The 21,381-nt window shown below is 39.9% G+C and overlaps 2 protein-coding genes across 2 annotated transcripts; one reads left to right on the top strand and one right to left on the bottom strand.

Annotated features, from left to right (window-relative positions):
- Positions 1 to 1,206: 1,206 nt before the first annotated feature.
- On the bottom strand, positions 1,207 to 14,624 carry pias4a (protein inhibitor of activated STAT, 4a). Its single transcript, XM_006790354.2, has 11 exons — positions 14,551 to 14,624; positions 12,368 to 12,749; positions 12,164 to 12,248; positions 12,015 to 12,056; positions 11,744 to 11,834; positions 9,840 to 9,968; positions 7,888 to 7,993; positions 7,307 to 7,380; positions 6,034 to 6,194; positions 5,073 to 5,224; positions 1,207 to 4,934 (listed from the first exon to the last, which is right to left on the bottom strand). The coding sequence occupies exons 1-11, from the start codon at positions 14,575 to 14,577 to the stop codon at positions 4,660 to 4,662; spliced, it is 1,524 nt and encodes a 507-aa protein (XP_006790417.1). The 5' UTR covers positions 14,578 to 14,624; the 3' UTR covers positions 1,207 to 4,659.
- A 4,060-nt stretch (positions 14,625 to 18,684) lies between these two features.
- Positions 18,685 to 20,886, top strand: foxq2 (forkhead box Q2). Its single transcript, XM_006790353.3, has 2 exons — positions 18,685 to 19,597; positions 20,212 to 20,886. Exons 1-2 carry the CDS (start codon positions 19,088 to 19,090, stop codon positions 20,584 to 20,586), a joined length of 885 nt encoding a protein of 294 aa, XP_006790416.3. The 5' UTR covers positions 18,685 to 19,087; the 3' UTR covers positions 20,587 to 20,886.
- The last annotated feature ends 495 nt before the right edge of the window (positions 20,887 to 21,381 follow it).

The following is a 21,381-nucleotide window of genomic DNA, read 5'->3' as shown; positions in this document are numbered from 1 at the left end:
ATGTTCTCCCCACAGAGGAATCAACGCATTGGTTGGCAACGGAAACATGAGGGCAGACACGTGACCTCGGGAGAAGAAGCTTGCAGCTGTTATAAAGCACAGTGCTGCGTTGGTTTAAAGCATTGTTGCTGTCTTAGGGAATGAATTCCTTTCATGAATTCTTTCAGCTGTGATTTCCTCAACATTTCAAAATATGGTTCAAGTACATGTGAGGCCAGTAGACCCAAAACTGAAGTTGGATTGGAAGTGGAGCTTTCAGAGTAATGATCCCGTGCGTACAAACAAATCCAGGGAATGGCTCAAATAGAAGGGGAAGAAAAAAAAGAATGGCCTGCTATGCAGTTTTGAAGATCACAGTGATATAATGGAGGGATTTGAAATAGGAAGGAAAAGCAATAAAACCTTCAATAATCCTGCAACTGAAAGAGGCGTCAAAGCTTTAGTCAGAATGGGGACAAATGCAATGCTGGCATAATTTCTGCTAAAGGGGGTACAGGTTTCTAAGAATAAAGGTGCGCTCACTTAAAAACCCCCCAAAAAACCCCATATATTATATCAAAGCCTTTGTAGCAGAAATGACTAAATGAGGCTGTTTTCATGTTGAAGTTTCTGTCTCTAATCTGTGGACGCCATACAGAAAGAGGACCAAGTATTTGTGTAGTCTTTTCTTCAGATGTGAAAAATGAATGTTGTTTTTTTTTCTACATTAAACAAAACAAAAAAACTCTGACAACTCCAGGAACTGTTTTTGTGACAGGATGGGAAACAACTACAGATAAATACGTGTTGCTTTTGTCTGTGATGAATATAAAGGTTTCGGTTGTGCTAAACCTGAATCCCCACTTAGACAGCAGTGTGATATCATTCCAGTACGCTACTCATCGCTATCGTTCTCATTTCCTGTCAGCACTCAACGGTCTAATAATGGCAAAAAAAAGTTTACAAAATATTTCATGTAACTATGACATCCCAGTGATGTTACCAGTGGTAATCTTTTATTTTTAAAACAATAAAACCCCACAATCCTCCCTGATACTCAGGCGGGATGGATTTTATTCAAAACACATTTTCTTCTTCTTGAGTTGATGCGTACCTTTTTTAAGAAAATGAGGCACGCCGAACAGTTCAGAGTTTGCAATCCATCACAAGGCTGCCCAGCTCAATAAATTCAGAAAATCTAAGATAAAAAAAAAATGCAGACTGCTGTTTTTAAGAACTGATTTTTAATTAATTCCACACGTCAATAACAGCTGTTAGAATACGATCATTTTTTTTCTTTTTTTAATTTTACAGTTTTATCCTCAACAGGCATCAAATGAGTCCCCAGATCTGAGCTTTTGGTACAGAACATGACAATCCACATGTTAACCAGTCCTTCCAGTCGTCAATGGCATCAGCTTCCAGTGCTGCTGCCCTCTACAACTTCTTATTTTCCACTTGCCTATAGGAACTGGAGGCAATTCAAGGCTTAATAAAATATTATTTAAATTTTATTGTCTTTAATATGAACATATATAAAAAAAAAAAAACAACAAAAAAACAAAACAAAACAAAACATTTACATCATGGATTGTAAGCCTCTGCTCATGCTACCTTATGCATTATTACAAGAAGAGATGCCACTACAAAAACACCAGACCCTCAGCTCGCTGTCTAGCTCCCAATCTGCAAAATTACCTGGCTCAGTTCCACAGCAACTACCTGCATCATCTCTCATCTTTAACCATAAGGCAATGAGAAGTTTAGGAGAGCCACACAAATAATGACCTTCTCTAACATAGCAACGAATGAAAAATGTGATTTTCATATGTATAGCAGTTAATTACAAATGCAGAATGCCTTAAAGGCGGCTATTAGAGTTCTTTACAATATTTTGCTTCAAAGCACCTTAAATATCTTTTCAGGGACACACTGATGCGTTAGAGGCCAAATGCCATCAATCAGTCTTGTGCGGATTCCCAAAATATTTTTCTATCTGTATATTGATTTTGTGAGCCGTCAAAAGAAGAAAAATGGAAGACCACATTTGACTCCATCTACTTTTTCCAATCATCAACGATGTCAGAGGATGCACTTGGAACAGTGAGGCCTCAGATCGATGTGTATATGTCATTTCTGTGCACTTGAGCAAGTCAAAAGAAATCCTGCGCTGACAGCGAAGGGAAGCAAAACGTGCAGAACGCCTTTCCAACCCTGTCACGGTGGAATAGGACTGCGTCCACTTTCACATTTTCTGATTCGTATGGACAAGACGAATGATGACAAATGTTCACAATGGGCGGGGGTCCCTTAATTCGCACTACATGGGAGCTTTTAAAATAAATAAAGCATTATTAAGTTGATGAATGCATCACATGAAAGTGCAAACAGCTCTAGCAAGTTTTTCTTTTCTTCTTCTCAAACCAACACTGATGATCCCCCTGCAGATAAACCCAAGTGCATGCCCAGAGTCTCTCTTACTGCTTCCCCAGTGGGGGTGGCACAGAGCGGAGCAGACAGGTGAAGTAAATACAACAACTCTAATGTTACTCCAAGAAGCCACTCCTTCTGCCGATAATGTTACAGCACTGACCAAGAACAGGAGGATAGGATCCGAGCCAGTGTTCCTCTGGGCCTACAAGACGGGTATCTGCAAGATTAGCTACAAGCTTCTATAAAAATGCTTTACAACAGAGAATTGGGTAAAACTCTACAATCAAATCTAGAATAAGAAAACGGGAAAAAAAAATCGAAGTTGTAGCTGTGGTTAACACTGCCACCAATCCCAAGCAGTAAATGCAGAGAAAACACTGATCCCTGTGTGAGGAGCAGCCATCACATACAGACAATATTAGTGCAGGTGCAGAGGAAGTTGTAAGCCTACAGCATGTAGCAATTAAAGTCCAATTCTATAGCATCAAATAGATATGACCTTATCTACATTGAAAGTAGGCAGAGAAGGGCTGCTGGTCGAAGCGCGCTACTTGTTCCAGACACGACCATCTGTAACCTAATCAATGACTTTCAACTTGTTGGGGTTGCACTTGATGACACTTCATTAAGTTTTGTTGTGTCAGACATGTTGAACCCACTGCAGCAAAATACTCCGAATGGCACTTTGACCCAGGTCGGATTAATTCAGTGGCAAAGAAAGCAGCGTTCAACAGCAGAGCCGTGAGCACAGATCAATGTACATCTCCACACCAAATACCAGCAATCAAGAGCTCCAGTCTATACAAAACTATGCCAAGAATTATGTAGATTTACCACAAACTATTAAGAGAATGTCAAGGTCTTAAATAAATATGATAGTTTCAAAGCAGGTCACAACTGTGGGATAAAATGATGACTCTGAAATCCTGTTCTGTCCACTTGACTGGAAAATATTGATTTAAACATGCTGTCGCGGACTGGGGTTCTCATCTAATGGCTAGCTCAGCTGCGCTTAAAACCATAGGCTTCACTCTTTACTACTTCAACAAAAAAGGCACCTCATAACCATTTCCCCTCAGTGAACTCTTAAAAGATGTCTGCTTTGGCATAGCTGCCACGCAGTAATTTTGATGAGCTAGATCCATGTGGAATTCTGAGATACCAATCCTAAGAAATCCTGTTACAGACACAACTGCAGAAATGTTTTACAGAGTGAAACAGTTGCTGACCAGTTTTTGAATGTCTCTCACTCCTACAGTTAGCCTGGTTATTCATACTCGAACTCTACTTCAACCAAGGTTTTTCTTTTTTTGTTACAGAGGGATCAGAGCTGAATGAAACAATGGAATAAAAAACAAAAACAAAACAAACAACAACAAAATGCAGGAAAACACTATATCCAGTGTAAAATTGGATTCAGAAAAACTCGTCAATTCTTCCGTCTTCTTTCAAAGCTACTCTCTGGTCAGTCTGCCAAGTTTTTATGACTGAGGTAGGTTCTTTTTATCTAAGGACAAAATAAAAATGGAAATCACACACTGAAGCCAGTATTGTGTCCTGCCATTTCATAATAAAAATGATAAATTCCTGAAAAAACCCTTTCAAGCTTTGAATTCATTCTGTCAACAAAGAACAAAATAGGAAAGGTTTAAATTTGCATCACACTTCAGATATCTCTGCTGTGTCCTCCCACAAATGTTTTCACTTGTTTTCCACCTTCTACCAAAAACTACTGAGGAGCTTCCATTTTCAACTTGCCTGTGCATCACAACTGTGACAAAAATCAGAGACGCAAACATTGAACGCCCATGGCTAAAAGAGCCAGGAATTCCAAGTCATATACAAAGAGAGACGGGGTCGGAGTGGGAATAGTCTGGAAAGAGAGAAGCAAGGGTCGTGACTGTGGTGGGGTGCTCAATCCATTCAGTCTCTTCAGCAGAGGCAGGACAGTACAGATGTTCACTGTAGGGTGACAATTGATCAAGAAGTGTAAGAGTAGCTTCCAGTGGTGTACAGTACAAAGAGGAATCCTTATCACTGTAGACTGAAGAACCATGGACAGTGCATGTTTGAGTGCGTGTTTGTCTGCCTGCCTGGATATAAACCAGAGCTGCTAAAAGGCTCTGACGCTGGGGCAAAAGGGCGGGTTGTTGCATCTAGTGGATTACTGTGTTCCTGTCCTCACGTTTTAAGGCCCCTGCCTCTCTGTCTCTGTGTGTCAGTCTAAGAGGGGACAGAGTGGTGGGGTCAGTAGGCAGTGACCAGGTCCTTGTCATAGTTGTATCGGCCCCTCTTTGGGGCAGGACTGTCGGCGCTGTCCTCAGTGTCCTCACTGTCTCCTCCAACCCCGCCCCCCTCCTCCTCAGAGGAAGAGTCAAGAGTCAGATCTACCACCGCACCTCCACCCGGTGCCACAGCAGGTGCTCCCGTGACTCCTGGCATCCCCACAGAACTGCTTCCAGACTTGGCCGTCAGACTAGTGCTGCTGTGGGCTGGTGAATGGCCATTTGCTTCAGGAATGCCTACAGAGAGGAATACAATTTTAAGGTAAGGAAGAAGATTTTACTCTCATTACCTTCAGCGCACACAAACACACACACAGTGCAAAAACTCCCCAAAACAACTACAGACAAGAGGATGTGACAGGGCTTAAAACTTACATATATCAACAACTGGGTAGTCAGGTGTGTTACTGCGTTCTCTTTCCCGCTCCCTCTCCTTCTCATCTCTGATGGGTCGCCAGGAGCCGTCTGTTAAGTACTCTATCTCCTCAATGTCCTCACTCGTTTCTTTTAGAATCTCAGATAACAGCCTGTAATGCACACCGGCCATTAGAGAGACGTCACAAAATAACTTTATACACGGGAAAATCAAACTAATAGCTCAGTTCTGACTCAAACGCACAATTAGAAATGAAATAATAATACCATTATTATACAACATACATACACACACACACACACACACACACACACACGTCAAGATACTGAAGTTCCGATGAAGAAAAAACACAACATATACTTGAATCTCTTTCATGAATGAAATGCCATTTAGGAAAACATTTAATACTTTATGATTACACTTTCAAATATCAAACCTGGGTCAGGTAAAAAAAGAAAGAAAAAAAAGGGTATTTCAAGCAAACTTAGTTTAAGGAATGTAAATATATGTTGCACAAAGCTTTCAGTCTTTGCTACAGTAAGATGTGTTTGTGAGAGCTGCTGAGAACTTACAAGAACAAAACCGTAAATTTCTTTTTTGTTGTTGTTGTTGTTTTTTTTGACATACTTTTCGTATTAAGAATTATCTGTTGTGCTGGTAAATGAAACGCACAAGTGTTGCTTCTGTAACATAAATGAACAGCAGGTGGAGAATGACAAATTTTGAAACACAATGAGTGTTCATACCAGACCAAAAAAAAAAAGAAAAAAAAGAAAGCGGTACATGTTGGTGCATGGTTGAGCTTGTATCAAGAATCACTAAAACATCTCTGCAGCTTCAATGATGTTCCTCAAACTGGCATCACATACAGGTACTCAAAATTACACAATACAAACTTTAAGAATTTACTGACAAAGCTGCAGGGGTGGGACAAGTCAAAGCATGCTCTCATCTCCTTACCCATCAATAGTGAGGAGCTCAAATGGAGCGGGCTTGTCACAGACTGGGCAAGTCCATGTGGGCTTCTTTTCATTCATCTGAAGGAAAAAGACTGCATCGAAACACTGAAGGTGGGCACAAGTTAACACTCGACATGGCACCCCAAGCCGCATCTTCACCAGCTGGAAGCGAGAAAAAAGGAACAGATGTGATATCGGGTGATATCATGCTTTTTAAAACATTTTGGGACTTTTCTAATAGCTAAATAAATTGAGGGGCTTTTAGACACAGCATGACAACAGAGCCACAGGACTGTGAAACAATATTTTCCAACAGCACGCACTGCACTAAAACAACATTTCTCCCTGTATTTGTCAATCAATGTCCTGGAAACAAGTTTCCTTCCAAATGGTCACAGAGTTTCCCCACCCACACACATTACTGGGCGAGCTGGCCCCATCTATTCTACACTCCCACAGGTATATATGGTGAATAACTTTGGCAGTGTTTTATGAGTTTAAGGAGCAATCTGCAATCACTTTACTATTTGACAAAGACCTTGCTCTTATAGTTAAGGTTTGTCGCTGATATCCAGCTTGGCCTTGTCCTTCCTGTAGTGTTTTCAGGCTGGCCAGGTCATCAGTGTGACATTACTTATTATGAGTCAGCTGCTTCCTCAGAGAGGATCTTGTCTCACAGACAGGATTCCCACTACACTGTGCTGGACTGCAGCTGGTAATGGCAATCCTATCCTGGAGGTGTGCTGCAAGTTTCTGGACTGCGAACAGATGCTATAACAACTGGAAAACTGGTTCATGTGCTGCTCTGTCAAGCTCACAGAAGCTGCTGAGCACCACAAAGGCTGCCGTTGAGAGCTGCAGTCCAAGATGGTGGAGTCAGAGTATGGCCACAGGATGAGACTCGCTAGAGAGTCAGCCTATTACACTGCTCAATTATTTGTCACAAAGCCATTTACACCCCAAAACCTTATTATTGAATAATGTATTAAATAAATGTGCATGGACACAATGAGCTTTCTACAAACGGATATTCACTGTAGAACAGCAGTATAAACATAGCTTTGATTTCACTCCAAGGTTGAATGGATGTAAATGGAGGTAAACTGTTTAAACGGAATATTTGATTAATGTAGTGAAGATATTCACTCTACACTGTAGATTGTCCTGCTTTTCTGCTCTGACTGAGCAGAAATCATAATGCATATTTGCAGCAAATGTGGCACGAGTTGCTTTGTGTTTTAAAGCCCCTCCATTTGCAATCAGGATGTACTCACTGGACAGATGAGAGACACTCTGAGTCCTGTGGTCGCAATCTCGCTCTCTGGGTCGAAGCGTAGTTTGTCTTGTACTGTAGATAAATGTAAGTACACGGTTATGACATTCTGTATCAGACATTATCCTACATTATTTATAATGAACTACACAGCGAGAATGGATATAAACCGTTTTTACTGATAACGATTCCACTTAAAGATTACAGTTTTTACTGAATCCTGATCAATATTCCAAAAACTTAGACATACACAGGTTTTAATCATCAACTATTATTTTATTATGTTAAAACTTTAGTGTTGAAACTCCAAGTGTTTGCTATTATTAGTCTGATGTCATTACTTTACAATGTGCAAATATCAAAGACGTGGCAGGACTAAAAAAGGAAATGTGTACACTGGAAGAACAACCTCGAACTGATCCTTGACACACATCCGTGCAAAATCCAGTCATACCAGAAACAAAATGTTCAGTTATTGACGCCTACATTCTGCACTGAAGTGACTTTGTGTACCTTTCATCTTACTCTGAATGTGAAAGCTGCAAGCAAAAATATTTTGGTGAGTGTAAAAGCATTACTTACTGCGCTCACGGCAGCGTTCTGCACTCTCAACTGAGCAGAGTTTAAGCTGGCTGAAGAGGTCTGCTGCGGTGAACACCCTCACTAAATACACCGCCACAGAGTAACGCTGCAAACACAGATCAACTGATTTTTAATAAAATGTAACAAGAATTTATCCACCGAGAATCGGGAACTGACGGTGGAACTTAAACACGATGTTATTGTAAGAATTCACTCAAAATTTTGAAACAGAACCATCAAATTAGTACAAGGTCACCTCTCTAACGATTATGAGACATCAGTGAATCTGCAACTTGGGCTACGTCCACACGTACACGGGTATTTTTGAAAACGGAGATTTTCCGTTTTCGTTTTAAAAAATAATCCCGTCCACACGTAAAGGCAGAAATGAAGGAAAACGCTGCTAGGAACATGCCAAAGCAACAGGTGGCGATATATTCCTAACCGTGTAGAAATGTTGGCCAATCAGAAGTCTAGAAGCCTCAGTGGGAAATAGTAAACAAAGCTGGGGCATAGAAGCAGAACTGAGTCGTATGTGTGGAGGGACAGTAACTGTGTGTGTATATGTAAGCATTTAAACACTGCAGAGAGTACAAGTAACAGTAACAGTATTGTAGAAATTCATTTCACCAAAACAATAACGTGGCACACACTGTGACGTCAAAAAAGGCGCACATCTTTGACGCTGCGTTTTCTCCGTTTTTCTCGTCCACACGTAAATGCAAAAACGGAGTTTTAGAAAATATCCACCCTGGCCGGAGTTTTTAGAAATCTCCGTTTTCAGTGACCGAAAACGCCGTTTACGTGTGGACGAAAGGTGCAAACGCATAGAAAAATCTGCGTTTTCAAAAATACCCGGGTACATGTGGACATAGCCTTGGACAAGCAGCACATAAAATGATTTTGTATAAATAATGTTCCCCATGTTTGATTGTGGTTACAATTCATCGACGAGTGATGAAATATTCACCATTTAATCTTTCCACGTAAAAATATATATATGAGACTCGCTAGAGAGAGAAAATAATAATAATCCATTATTATTTTCGGTTTTATTATGTGACAATACTGGGCAGCACTGACGACTTATATAGTTATTTATTACAGTTATTGTTAAATTAAAGTGTGAAGCTTTTTTCAAATATAGTGTTTACATTTTTAAATAGGGGATTAGAGAAAACAGTCGCTAGGCTATTCTTGCGCTTACATTTGACTAATGTTATATCACTGTATCAAACTTTAATTAGAAGAAGTGTCATCAGTGACAAAAGTTCACTACAAAAGCAGGATGGGAAATGCCATTTTTGTACTTACACTTCCGGCCAATAAAACTCTGTGTGTGTGTGTGTGTATATAATGCCACTAATATCATTATTAGTTTTCTTTAAATACAGTGATATTTTGAGGCTATATCGCCCACCAGTTATGGATTATATCACACAGACTTCTTCTGAAACTTGCTAGGCCAACCAAATTTTAGACTTTTACAGACTCTATATGCTGAGCAGTGAATTTATTATTTGTACATGGCAACTGCAGACAAAATGTGTGGAATGTGCATTTCCTCAAGTACACGACACTTTTAAATTGAGCCGTTTCATCACATGTGATCAAGCTGTGACTAAAATGAAGTTGCTCAAGGTTTGCACAAACCTTCTTGTTTGTACAAAATGTGATAACAAACCTAACCAAAAGTTATTCTGTCTACACACATACTCTCTCAAAATACTCAGTGTGGTGGCAACCGTGCTTACAAAGGTGTATTACACATACAGTCGAGTGAGGCCAATGAAACACTCAAAGATCTACAAGTATCAGCATGCCTCGATGAATTACAGAACCTTCCAAGAGGAGCTGGACAGATTAGCAGAATAAAAAAAACATAAATAAAAAATATCTGTGCTAATGACAACCCTGAGAGCTATGGCTGCAAAAGGCAGGATTCAACTGACCTTTCCAAAGTTTCCCCAGGTGATGGTGACTCTGTTGGTGACATTGGAGAGGTGCAACCACGGAGTGATGTTTATAGGACGACAAGGACGACGAGGTTCAACACCAGGCTTATTGGAAGGATAATATCCCTGTAAAACACACACAATTTGAAAATAAATAAGACTGCAACACTTAATTATGTAATACTTCATCTCAAATATCTTTTCATAATTTCAAAACAGACACCTTCTTCTCACTACTTTTAGCACGAATGAGGGTTGTTTCCTTTACCATGCACAGCTAACCTGCAATATGAGCTGAAGGTCATATTTTTAAGTGTTGATTTACCTTCATTCAAAATATTCAGTTTACAATAGGGCTGTGACATATATCATTTGAGATAATACCAGTACAAATAAAAAACAAAACAAACAAGTTAAATTATGATATCAAAGCCACGTGTTTACTTCTACTGCTAGCACAACAAGACAAGCCCAGACATGCCTTGAGTGAGAGCCACATAACAGCCTGTGATTACAAAAAGGGAGTAACTTAAACAATCTTTATGCATAATTTTTTTCTTCTGTACTTACTTTCATTATTATTATTACTGTACATCCAACATTATTATTGCACTACAATGGTGCTGGCATCTTGTAGCAATCGATCATGTATTAGGTGCTTTCATGAATGACCGCAGATCTTTGGAAAAGGATGGAATTTTCCCTTTATTTTGTTTGCACTGGGTGGCTGTGGCTCAGGAGGTAGAGCAGGTCATCTACTAAGTGGAAGGTTGGTGGTTTGATCTCTGCAGATGCCAAAGTATTCTTGGGCAAGATACCGAACCCCAAAGTGCTAAAGTGCATCCACCCAAATGTGAGCATGTATGAATAGAAAGTGTTTTTCATTCGGGCCTATAACAGGGTAATATATATATTATAAATTATGCATGTACGTATAGACATGTGTGTGGATGGTTGAAAGAGGCATGTTATATAAAGCACTGAGTGCTCCAGTAGAGTAGAAAAGCCCATTTAAATAAATGCTGCTGCTTGCAAGGTACGATCATAAAACATCATTCACTATAGTTTTCTACATCGATCATAAATATCATTATTGGAAATGGCAATGAAATACTGTGTTAAATTTTTCAGACTTTAACCCAACGCTAATTTACAATATCAAAAATGAAATCTGATATTTGAGAGAGTGAAATTTGTAACAGATGTTAATTCCGCTTGAAAATGACTTAATTATCAGAATATCAGGCAAGCAGCTTAAAAAAACAGAAGGTTCAAATTAAAGTTTAAAAGTGTGATTACGAGGCAAGGGAATTTAAACGTCTTAAAATTTCTTGAGACATTTAGAACTCACGTTATCTAAAGCACAATGGAGCTTTTCAACAATTCACAGTATGTACAAACAGTCAGAGATTAAAATATCTGTGTACTAGACAGAATGGCAGGATTAGGCCAGGAGCCCAAATTTAGACATTTATGGCCAAATTTGAATCCTCGAGAGGTCATAGTCACACCCTCCTATGCTGTCATCTAGGTGCTACCCTGCCAGTTCGATTTCTTGTGGCACACCTTAAGCCACATAGTATCGGCCAGCTGGAGAGCTTCCTCCTAAAGTTTTGTTTCCTGAGGTCTTCAGATAAGCCAACATCATCTTTACCCAAATCTTATTTTTCCCCTTTATGTTGTTCAAGACACACTTACATTAGGTTATATTATCAATCACTGTCACATTATGACATTTTATCACTGACCTGGTAAAACATCTGTGACTGACACCCTGAGTGTATCTAAAAACGATGCTATGAGCTATGATTGAGAACACACTTCAAAACAGGAAAACAAGCCCAGCTTTAGTCATGTCTGTATTATGAAGGTGTGGGACATTTCAGAGTTAATCAACTCACCGGCACATGACAGTAGGACTGATTAACTTTGACAGCTATGTTGGGAGGATACTGGTCCTCCTGAACACCAATGGAGTCTGTGTAACAGATTCTGCAACAGAGAGCAGTAACAGAGGAATAAATGAGTGAGGTCTTCTATTGTAAGAGACTAAACACAAACACTGTATATACAAAGAAGCAATTTGTCCTCGTTGGTTTGAATTCTGATATTTTTATGACACAGTCACTACCAAAAAAATCCCCCCCCCCAATGTTTTTACTGGGAACTTACCTAAGAACCACTTGGATTGATCGGATTCCTGGACGAAGTTCACTAAGAAAATAATAGGTGATGAATTAAAATGAGCTTCACAGAGATATTTTTATATTAACCTGGGGTTAACCTAAAGTGCAGTTTTAACAGACAGTGTGACTTTTTACCTTGCATTTCGAATCTGGTCTGCTTGGCTGGGTGTTAACTCAAAGATGCACTGACTGTCCTGGAGTTTCTCACTGTTCTGGGCAACTGTAAGCAGATGGAGACAAAATCCATTGTAAAAAAAGAACAGTGCAAATTCTCAATGTCGAGTAAAAATGCAACGTTTTCCAAAAACACAAAAAGCCTAACAAATAGTCCACACTCACTTAGCTCTGTTGGTAGTAGCAGTGTCTCTAAAGTTTGGTAGAAGGGCAGTGGCACTAGCTTCACCTCTGCTGCAGGTGTGGTGATCGGTTTGGAAATGCCGTTGAGGTAGTCTGCGCCCTGAGAGGTGGCAGTAGGGGAAGAGCTGAGGGATGAGTAGTTAACTGGGACACTTTCCGGACGCCGTGCAGCCAGCCAACCAGATGTTTTAGGGAAACGTGACTCGTAGAGCTGCCGGACGTTCTTCAACAGCTCTGGGCTGTATTCGGTCTGCACTAGCCTCAACGCACGCCCCACCAGGTCTTGCTTCAGCCCACTTTTGCTGCGACCCATTGAGGCCAGCAGCGTCTGCAGGTCTGAGACCCGGAAACTTTTGACCATATTCTAGTGGGAAAACAAGACCAAAAAATAAAAATATAACAGGAGGAGCACAAAAACAATTAGATTTCTGGAAAGGCTTAAGTGACAAAGTTAATTTACAAGTTCAGACTTTTTTTCAAGAGCCACATCTCAAATGAAGGAGTTTATACAATGCCAATTACCATTTTCACATTTGTCCAAGAGAGGAAGATACATGTTAGAATACTTATGTTTATAAGCTTTCATTTTACTCAAGTAACTATATTAAGCAAATGAATGAAATAATTCAATATTGTGTGCAAAGTCCTGCGTAAACACACCTACACACTTCTTTTTAACCCTTGGAAGATGCACAGAGTTAATTACAGGTAACTTATATGCAGAACAGTTCACCAAACTGCTTGGTACTTGCTAAAATTAGCATCTGTCCTTGGTCACTTTAATCCTATAGAGGATTTAAAGTGTGTTGTAATTAGCTGGCTATATTAAGAAGTTCACTTCCAACTCTAAGAACAATGGCTTGGCCATGATTCAAGCGATCACACTAATTGTGGTAGTGTTAATTAGGCTTTAGAACCATAAACTTCCAAAGGTGGCTTAAAAGTATGAATAGAACTCGGAAACGCACTAATTCCATCCACACTATCTGTCATTTAACACACAGAAAGCTAAAGGAATAGTCTGGCAGGCTCAGTTACAATGAAATAGGTGCCTAAAAACTACTATTTCTTGTTAGTGGCCTAGAAATGTGCAAATAGTTCTTACCTACATGAAACATATACATACAATCTGTTTACAGTCCACAACAAATGTAAGACAAATACGGCTTTGCAAATTCTGCATGTTTATGGCTCCATTAACTGTTTAATATAATTTTAATTTGTTGTTTATGGCTTAACAACCTAATTTGTACATCAATCCGAAAAATGTAAGCTGAAGACACATCGTAGCAGGCGAGGATGTTTATTTAGTAAAAACATATGAGGTGCAGACGCACATTGAATTGCAAAGTAAACGCAAAATCTCTTATTTTCGACATAATGTGTATGTCGTATCATCCTATGTGAGGTCGGGTTTTTTTTTGTTTTTTTTTAAAAAGAAAAGTATTATTTATTTATGATGAAGCAGAGAGCACGCGAACTGAGCTCTAGGGGCAAAACACGGAATGTTGTTGTTTAGCCGCCAGAGAAGCCTGAGCTTTGTCTGACATGGCCGAAATAGACATTAGTGGAGAACTGCTTCATGTCTATATTTAAAAAACAAAAACAAAACAGGACTTTATGGATGGATCCAACTGAACCGCTGAGCTTCAAATACAGCTGCGTTACAGACTGCTCAACCTCACTTGAACGTTGCTAGTGTAGCCTGCGCTATCGCCGGGCTAGCTTCTCACACTCGGCATTCAATCACGACTGCTAGATATTTTGACAGGTGCACAGTTCCATAAACTAACCGGTGAACTACAAACAGATATTCCTGTAAGCCAAATAACGTCAAACGGTAACATGCCAGGTAGCAGGCTAGACCAAAAACAACCACACGCTTATATGGTCTCATCATTCATTTTCGGTGTCTTCCTCCAGAGCCAGCGTGATGCTAGGTGAACCAACGCACTTGCCTGGTTAACATTTCCAGGCAGGCTAGCTACCTTAGCACCATAGGCTAGTTCGTTTCGTCGTGCTTGAAATACACCACATTTTTAAGAGTAAATACCCTTTAATAATATTCCCACAAAACCCACAGTTTCCCCACAACTGGGGTGACTTTCAGCCCACAATCCCGCGCACGTCTCCTATCAAATCAAAGCCAACCAAGCTCTACTTGCCATCGCTTCCACCAGTTCGGCCGCCATCTTCGTGCAGCAGTACCGCGAGAGTCAGAGACGACGGCCAGTCTTGCACCAATGGAACAATGACCCTGCTTCAATAGACAGTCGTCTCCATCCAATCACAGCGCGACTTTTGCCAGCATCCGAAGCGATTCACTGAAAATAGGCGGGACCACGTTGTTTTAAAGTTACAGCACAACTTTTAAAAAACACTAAGAGGCAGGTCTCCCTTCCAAAATAGGCCTCTGTGTCGATTAATAACACCACATGTCAAAGTATTTTAATATTGAGGCTGTTTCAATTTTATAGTTTTGCGATATTCTGAACTCGTGTCTTAAAGATAGTTTAAATTCAGCGTGACGGGAAAGCATGGGCTGTCAAACGGATTGGGTCGCATGGTCCCTTCAATTCCCGTCCGAGCAAAATATTCCATTTCAGGTTAGTCGACCAGCCGTCAGATGTGGCGTTAATGCTTTGTCTGAGGCATGTTCATAATTAAATTAAAACGACTTATTAAGAAAACACACTTAGACGTGTAGGTATAGTCCTGCAATACCTTCTCTGAATCACAAATGCCAGGTTGTGTTAAGACATCAGCAAAATGGAAATATGTTTGCTGAGGGAAATATCTGCTCCGATTGACGATCCAGCCCTGCTTTTCCAAAACTCTTCACATGTGGGCAAAGAATAGCCTCATGGAAAAACCAAAATCAATTGAGGGAATTGCAGTATCATGTAATAACATGGCGTGTTTTGTTGTGGCTCCGTTTTGGATGGGAAACGTCAATAAAGCAGTGCTGTATTTCAAAAAGAACAGATTGCTCTGCTTCTGTGCTGACTTGTAAAAAAAGATTATCTTAATTTAAATTACAAATAAAACTTAAATGGGAAATCTGAGATTCCCTTACTTCAGTCATTCATGCATTCATTCTCCGTTTAGTGCACCTCCCCCTCAAAACAAAACCCATAATCTCAGCTTCATATTTTACACAGTAAAGGCTGTTATTTTTAGAATTCTAACTCTTCACGTTTTTGTAGTCACTGTAGTATGAGGCTGAAAATAATTTAATAAAACTAATTACAACGATAGCTTGAAAGGTTGCATAGAGTTGTGATTTAATGTTGTGCATGCGTGTCTTGTTCCATTACTTAAACAGAAGAGGGCAATATGGTCCATGATTTGACCTGACTGTGATTAAGTGCATCCCCTCTGTTAAACTGAAAGAACAAAGCAGATCACCATACTGCTGATGCCTACAGGCTAAAGCTGTAAATGCTATTAGAACAGGGTGGGTTAATTATACTTAATGTTAAAACAGTTACATTGTTATCCATTCGCTGCTGAAAATACACTTTTATTTGTGTAAGATCCCAGAGATATTCAGAATAAAAAAAACATTTAGGTTGAATAACTGTCACACACTGATTCAAGTAAACTTTTTTAGGTACTCTTGTTCAAATGCCTGTTAATGCAAATATCACATAGACGTGGTAAAGATGAGCTGTTGAAATTCTGAGCACCAGAATGGTGTAGAAAGGTGATTTAGATGACTATCTCCACGATATGGGTTTTAGTATCTGATGTGTTGGATTGAGTATTTCAGAAACTGTTGATCTACTGTTATTTTCCTTCACGGCCGTCTCTAGGATTTACAGAGAATGATTTGAAAAGGAGAAAATATCCAGTGAGCAGAGGTTCTGGCCAGACTGTTTGGAATTTACAGGCAAGCTAAAGAAACTCAGTTAACCACTCGTTACAACCGAGGCAGAAGAGCATCGCTGAACACACATGTTGACCCTTCTGTCAGCTAAGAAAATGAGACTAAAGTTTGAGTGATCTCACAAAAACTGGACAAAATGACAGTCTCAATTTCTGCTACGTTTGGATGCAAGTGTCAGAACTGGGGTGAACAATGAAAGCATGGATCCATCCTGCTTTGTATTATTGCTGTTAGTGGTGTCATGGTGTGGAGGCTATTTACTTGGCACATTTTGGGGTCCTTAGTAGCAACTGAGTATTGTTTAAACACCACAGGTTTTGTGAGTGTTTCTTGCTGACCATGTCCATCCTTTTTATGACCACAGTGTACTGCAGTGTCTTCCAGCAGGACAACGCATGACATCACAAAGTTAAAATGATCTCAGACGACTTTGTTGAACACGGGAGTACTCAAACAGCGCCCACAGTCACCAGATCTCAGTCCAGCAGAGCATTTTTGGGATGTGGTAAAATGAAGATTCACATAATGGATGTGCAGCTGAAAATTGGCAACACTTTATAATACTATCTGCAACTAAAGGTGTAACTCCCCTGTAATTAAAAGGAATTTCAATGTGTTTTATGTAAAATGACAACATTTTATTTAAATTTATCAACAAGTAAAAGAATTAGGGGTACTGCATTTTAAGTAGGGTGGAATTTCATGTTAATTTTGTGGAAAAACAAACAATGTTTCTCCATCTTACGGGCCATATTATGGAGTGCTTAACCTTACCTAACTTCCATGTATTTTGCAGGAAAGGAGACACTTCTTTTCAAAGTTATGTTTGAACAGTGATTGTGAAAGAAAAAAAAATTGAAATGCCGCCATCATTATAATGTTGAACTTTACTTCAAAATACTTGTTGTGTATTTATGTATTTATGTGATTGTTTATGTGATACTTAAATTTATTTACAGTTTAATCACTTCTTTGCTTCCTGGACAAACCCAACTTTAAACCCCCTTATTCTAGTGCACCTACCTTTAAGTATTTGTGTGTAAATATAATTATATTGTAATTTAAAATAAACTATGTTGAAATATATGTTTATTAGAGGGGGAATACACCCATAAAGTTTTACTGGCAAATCTGTAGCACTGTGTCATGCAATCATGTCACACACTGGTGTGCCTAACAGAGTGGCTGGTGACTGTATAGCCTACCATAGACTGTAAGTCTGATACAGTTTCAGTTAAGCACTAGAAGAAGCAGGCAGAGAGTATGCACATAATGTGGTGTTGCTTGAAGAAATCTTCCACTGATCAAAAACACACAAACAATAACTTTCTGTAATTATGAAATCAATTAACATAGCCAAAAATGTTAATTTCAGCAGTTTGAAGCATGATGTTTGATTTGTACATTGTAACATAAATGAATCTGATATATTTCAGCTAAATCTCCTTTTTGTTGACATTACAACATACCTACAGAGAAAAGTTTAGAAATGTTCAAACACCATGTCAAACTTAATTTAAAGGAGATTTTTATTCCATAAGGATCTGAAACAAAACCTTCATTAAAAGATAAATCTTAATCAAATGTAGAAATGAATGACTTAATGAAATAACAAATTTTCAAGTCAAAGGAAATAATTATTTGCATACAGAAAAAATAAACTATATTAGCCAGTAAAATATCCTGCACAGTTACAGAACACAATATAATACGGTTTAATAGTAACCACAGACAGTTTTTATCTTTAAGACAGATTTTAAACAAAATATATAATTATGTTAGCTGAACTAAAAAAAAAATCATGTATATATGCAGTAATTTATTGTTACATGTTAAAAAATAATTTTTCCACTAGCTAATAATTGAAGTAGTAAAAGGTATTTGGTAACAAATTAAATAAAGGTGTTGAACGATCCAATATTAAAAGAGTTTATATCAAGAACGGGAAGTGAACCTTTCTAATTTGTCATTCATACGCTTCACTTTTCTGTAACCTCGTCGCCGTCGATGGCTGCAAGAGACATTAATGGTCTTTGCAAATAAAGACGTGACTTATCTCCAACGTGCTGAAGTTGACCCATTAATTACTCCTCGATGGTAATTGAAGTAATTCTTTGGACAGTATCCTGGACAAAACGACTTTAACAGGATAACTCTGGCATCTAAAAGGCCTTTGATTCTACATCCACCTAACATCCATCCTTTGCACACCATGTCTTACTAAATCTTGAGTGTTTAATCTCCCGTAATTACAAAGATTTGCTTAGGTTAATAAAAATAATCCGCCTCAATTGAGACCCCCCACTTGGACCTCCCCTGTGCCTCCTTTGCCCCTTTCTGCGAGGGATAAAATCACAGTCATATAAATAGAGTCACCTTCACATCTTTGAAGCACAACTCTTTGATTCGGGAGCAAAAGGCTGACGGATACCAAGTGATAGGTTTGGATTGACAGGGTTATCAAAGAATCGAAAAGATTTACCGAAAATTTCTTGGCAAACGAAGCGTCCGCATTTAGTCTTGGCGACTGACGTCATTTCCACAGGTTGAGATTGGGTCACTCGTGAGCGCATCAAGGTTAACAACAGTTGAGAGGCTCATCTTTATCGGTGATCTTGTCAACAGTAAGTCTTCGGTGAAAGAATTTAGTGGCAGCGAGACGCTGGCTTTATGAAGGCTCCTAATTTTAAAGAACAATAGACATGCTGTGCAACTTAGATACACAGTTTTGAGAAGACGTTTGGGAGAGATATTTTTTATTCATGACCTGACACCTGTTCAACAGTCAGCGTGAAATCAATAAAACCTCTGCCATGAGCTTGAGATATTTTAATTCAGAAATGACAATGGAGGAAAGAAGCAGCCGCAACGGAAGCAGAGACAGACTGGGACTGAGCTTCACAATTGACTACCTGCTCTTTAATAAAGGAGCCAAAGCTTCTAAAGACGATGCAACAGCAAGTCGTGCTGCAGAGCAGATAACGAACGACATGCCAGGTCGTCAGAATCCTAAACTCGAAGAGGTGGGGATTCGCTGTGAGATCCAAGAGAAGGGTCTACAGAGGTCAGAGGTAGATGCTGAAAAAAGGAAAGCCAAAGAAGATGAGGGGGATGAAGACCAAAAAGAGGAGGGGGAGGAGGAAGTGACCACCACCACTACCACCACGTCTGCGAGCTGCGGTACAGAGAAGTCTGCGGACAAACCCAACCAGTCATACATTGCACTCATCTCCAAAGCGATCCTGGCGTCTGAGCAGAAGAAACTGCTTCTGTGTGACATCTACCAGTGGATCATGGACCATTACCCATACTTCAAGAGTAAGGTATGTTCATGTCTTGTGGTTTTCTATGTATGTAGCACGTAGCGATAGATATACCGTACAGGAACTCAAAGTGAAACTGGGCGATCATTCGAAGCAGAATTTCCAAGCAGATGTTTGCTGATGTTGTTAAAACAGGAAAACATCGTTCCCCAAATGTGTTTAATTCAATCTCTGAAAACTAAAGTGGCCGCCATTTTCGCAAATAAAGCGACCTACTTGGCGCTGGTAATCTGTCTGAGTGGTTAGGCAATTAGGTGCTCACAGGGACACTAGATGATCTTGTTGTTGGCGAAATCACAAATAAAGTAATCCTGTTGCTAGGTTGCAAACTGCCTCTGCCTTTACCAGGTGCTACAACAGATTGGGTGAAGCCTAGTGGATTAAAGTTGATCACTGGTTTGACGTGCTAAAAAGGTAACTCAGGGTGTTGTGACTTACTCAGATCATATACGGTCTTGACACGCCACAGCTCATGCTGCCAACAACAGGACAAGGTGACATCCTGAAGCGGATCAGTGATACTTAGCAGCCCCTTATGTTAATTTTCCAATGGGGACACATTGTTTGACCCCTGCTTTAATTTTGACCTGACATATTTGTTTTCTTGTTCGCAGGACAAAAACTGGAGGAACAGCGTGCGTCACAATTTGTCCCTAAATGACTGTTTCATCAAAGCGGGCCGGAGCGACAACGGTAAAGGCCACTACTGGGCGATCCACCCATCGAACTATCAGGACTTTTCCAATGGAGACTACCACTGCCGAAGGGCAAGACGGAGGGTACGCAGGGTGCCAGGACAGCTCCCGCTTTCCTCCTTGAGCTCGCCCTACTACCCCGCCATCATCCGTCCCCACAGAACAACCTGCTGGTGCTGTCCTCAGGCCTCTGCACTTCCTCTTCAATGCTTGGCACCCAGACTCTACTGGCCTTGGTCCAGCATGCAGCCACAAATTGGGCTCCACCTGGGCCTAAATGCCTCTGTACCCTGAGATTGAATTGTTTGTACTGTTGAGGTATACTATACCAACAGTTTGGCTCTGAAACACTATTACTTAAAAGAGAATTTTTTTAATCTAATGATTATATCATTAGGCGATGTTAAAACTGAAATGCCCTCTGGCAATATTACATTATGTTTATATGCTTGTTAATGAGTAAGAACAAAGTGATTTTAGGGCATTTGATGATTCAATAAAATGAATGTCTTAAAGCTGTGGCACTTCTTGAGTTTATATTCAGAATGTTTTAGAATAACAAAAATAAAGTGTTTGGAATCAGCTCATTAAAAAGTGTGTTGTCAGCTCTGCGTGCATGTGTGTGTGCAGAGGGTGTGCGTGTGTGCGGATCTTGCTAAAAGTGAGCCCTTGCTAAAATACCACCCGGTGTTAGATGCTAATTAGTCAAAGCTGTCGCGATGCAAAATCTTTTGCATTAAGAGACTAAAATCAGGCTTTCCAAAGCCAACTCCCAAGGAAATGAGGCCAGATAATCTCAGCAATCCTAAATAGTTTCAAGAAATAGGAAGCTTATCACACAGTGTAATCCGTAACCTCGGCTGCAGAAAGAGGGGAACCACGGGAGGTCAGGGATGAAGGAAGCGGAGGAAAGGGAAGGAGGCAGTGAGAGATTGAGAGGAGGGGGCACTGATTAACTGGGGAGAAGTGGGAGGGTATTTAAGGGAGTGTATGTAGATCAGGGGGTCTTAGGGGTTTGACAACTGAGTGCCAGTTTAGAGAGGCAGTGTGTGATTGAGGACTGCACAGGAAAACTGCACTCATCAAACA

Source organism: Neolamprologus brichardi, chromosome 23, assembly GCF_056152115.1.
Source record: "Neolamprologus brichardi isolate AB-2024 chromosome 23, ASM5615211v1, whole genome shotgun sequence".
NCBI classification, from domain to species: domain Eukaryota; kingdom Metazoa; phylum Chordata; class Actinopteri; order Cichliformes; family Cichlidae; genus Neolamprologus; species Neolamprologus brichardi.
This window is presented reverse-complemented; position numbering and strand designations above follow the sequence as displayed.

Bases quoted from the DNA above. Each gene is read 5' to 3' on its own strand.
- pias4a (XM_006790354.2), bottom strand. From the start codon at position 14,577: ATGGCGGCCGAACTGGTGGAAGCGATG. The intron at 12,249-12,367 runs GTGAGTGTGGAC...ATCTGCTTACAG, and splicing joins GCTACTACCAACAGAGCTAA to TTGCCCAGAACAGTGAGAAA. The intron at 9,969-11,743 runs GTGAGTTGATTA...TGTGTTTTACAG, and splicing joins AGTCCTACTGTCATGTGCCG to GGATATTATCCTTCCAATAA.
- foxq2 (XM_006790353.3), top strand. From the start codon at position 19,088: ATGAGCTTGAGATATTTTAATTCAGAAATGACAATGGAGGAAAGAAGC. The intron at 19,598-20,211 runs GTATGTTCATGT...TCTTGTTCGCAG, and splicing joins ACCCATACTTCAAGAGTAAG to GACAAAAACTGGAGGAACAG.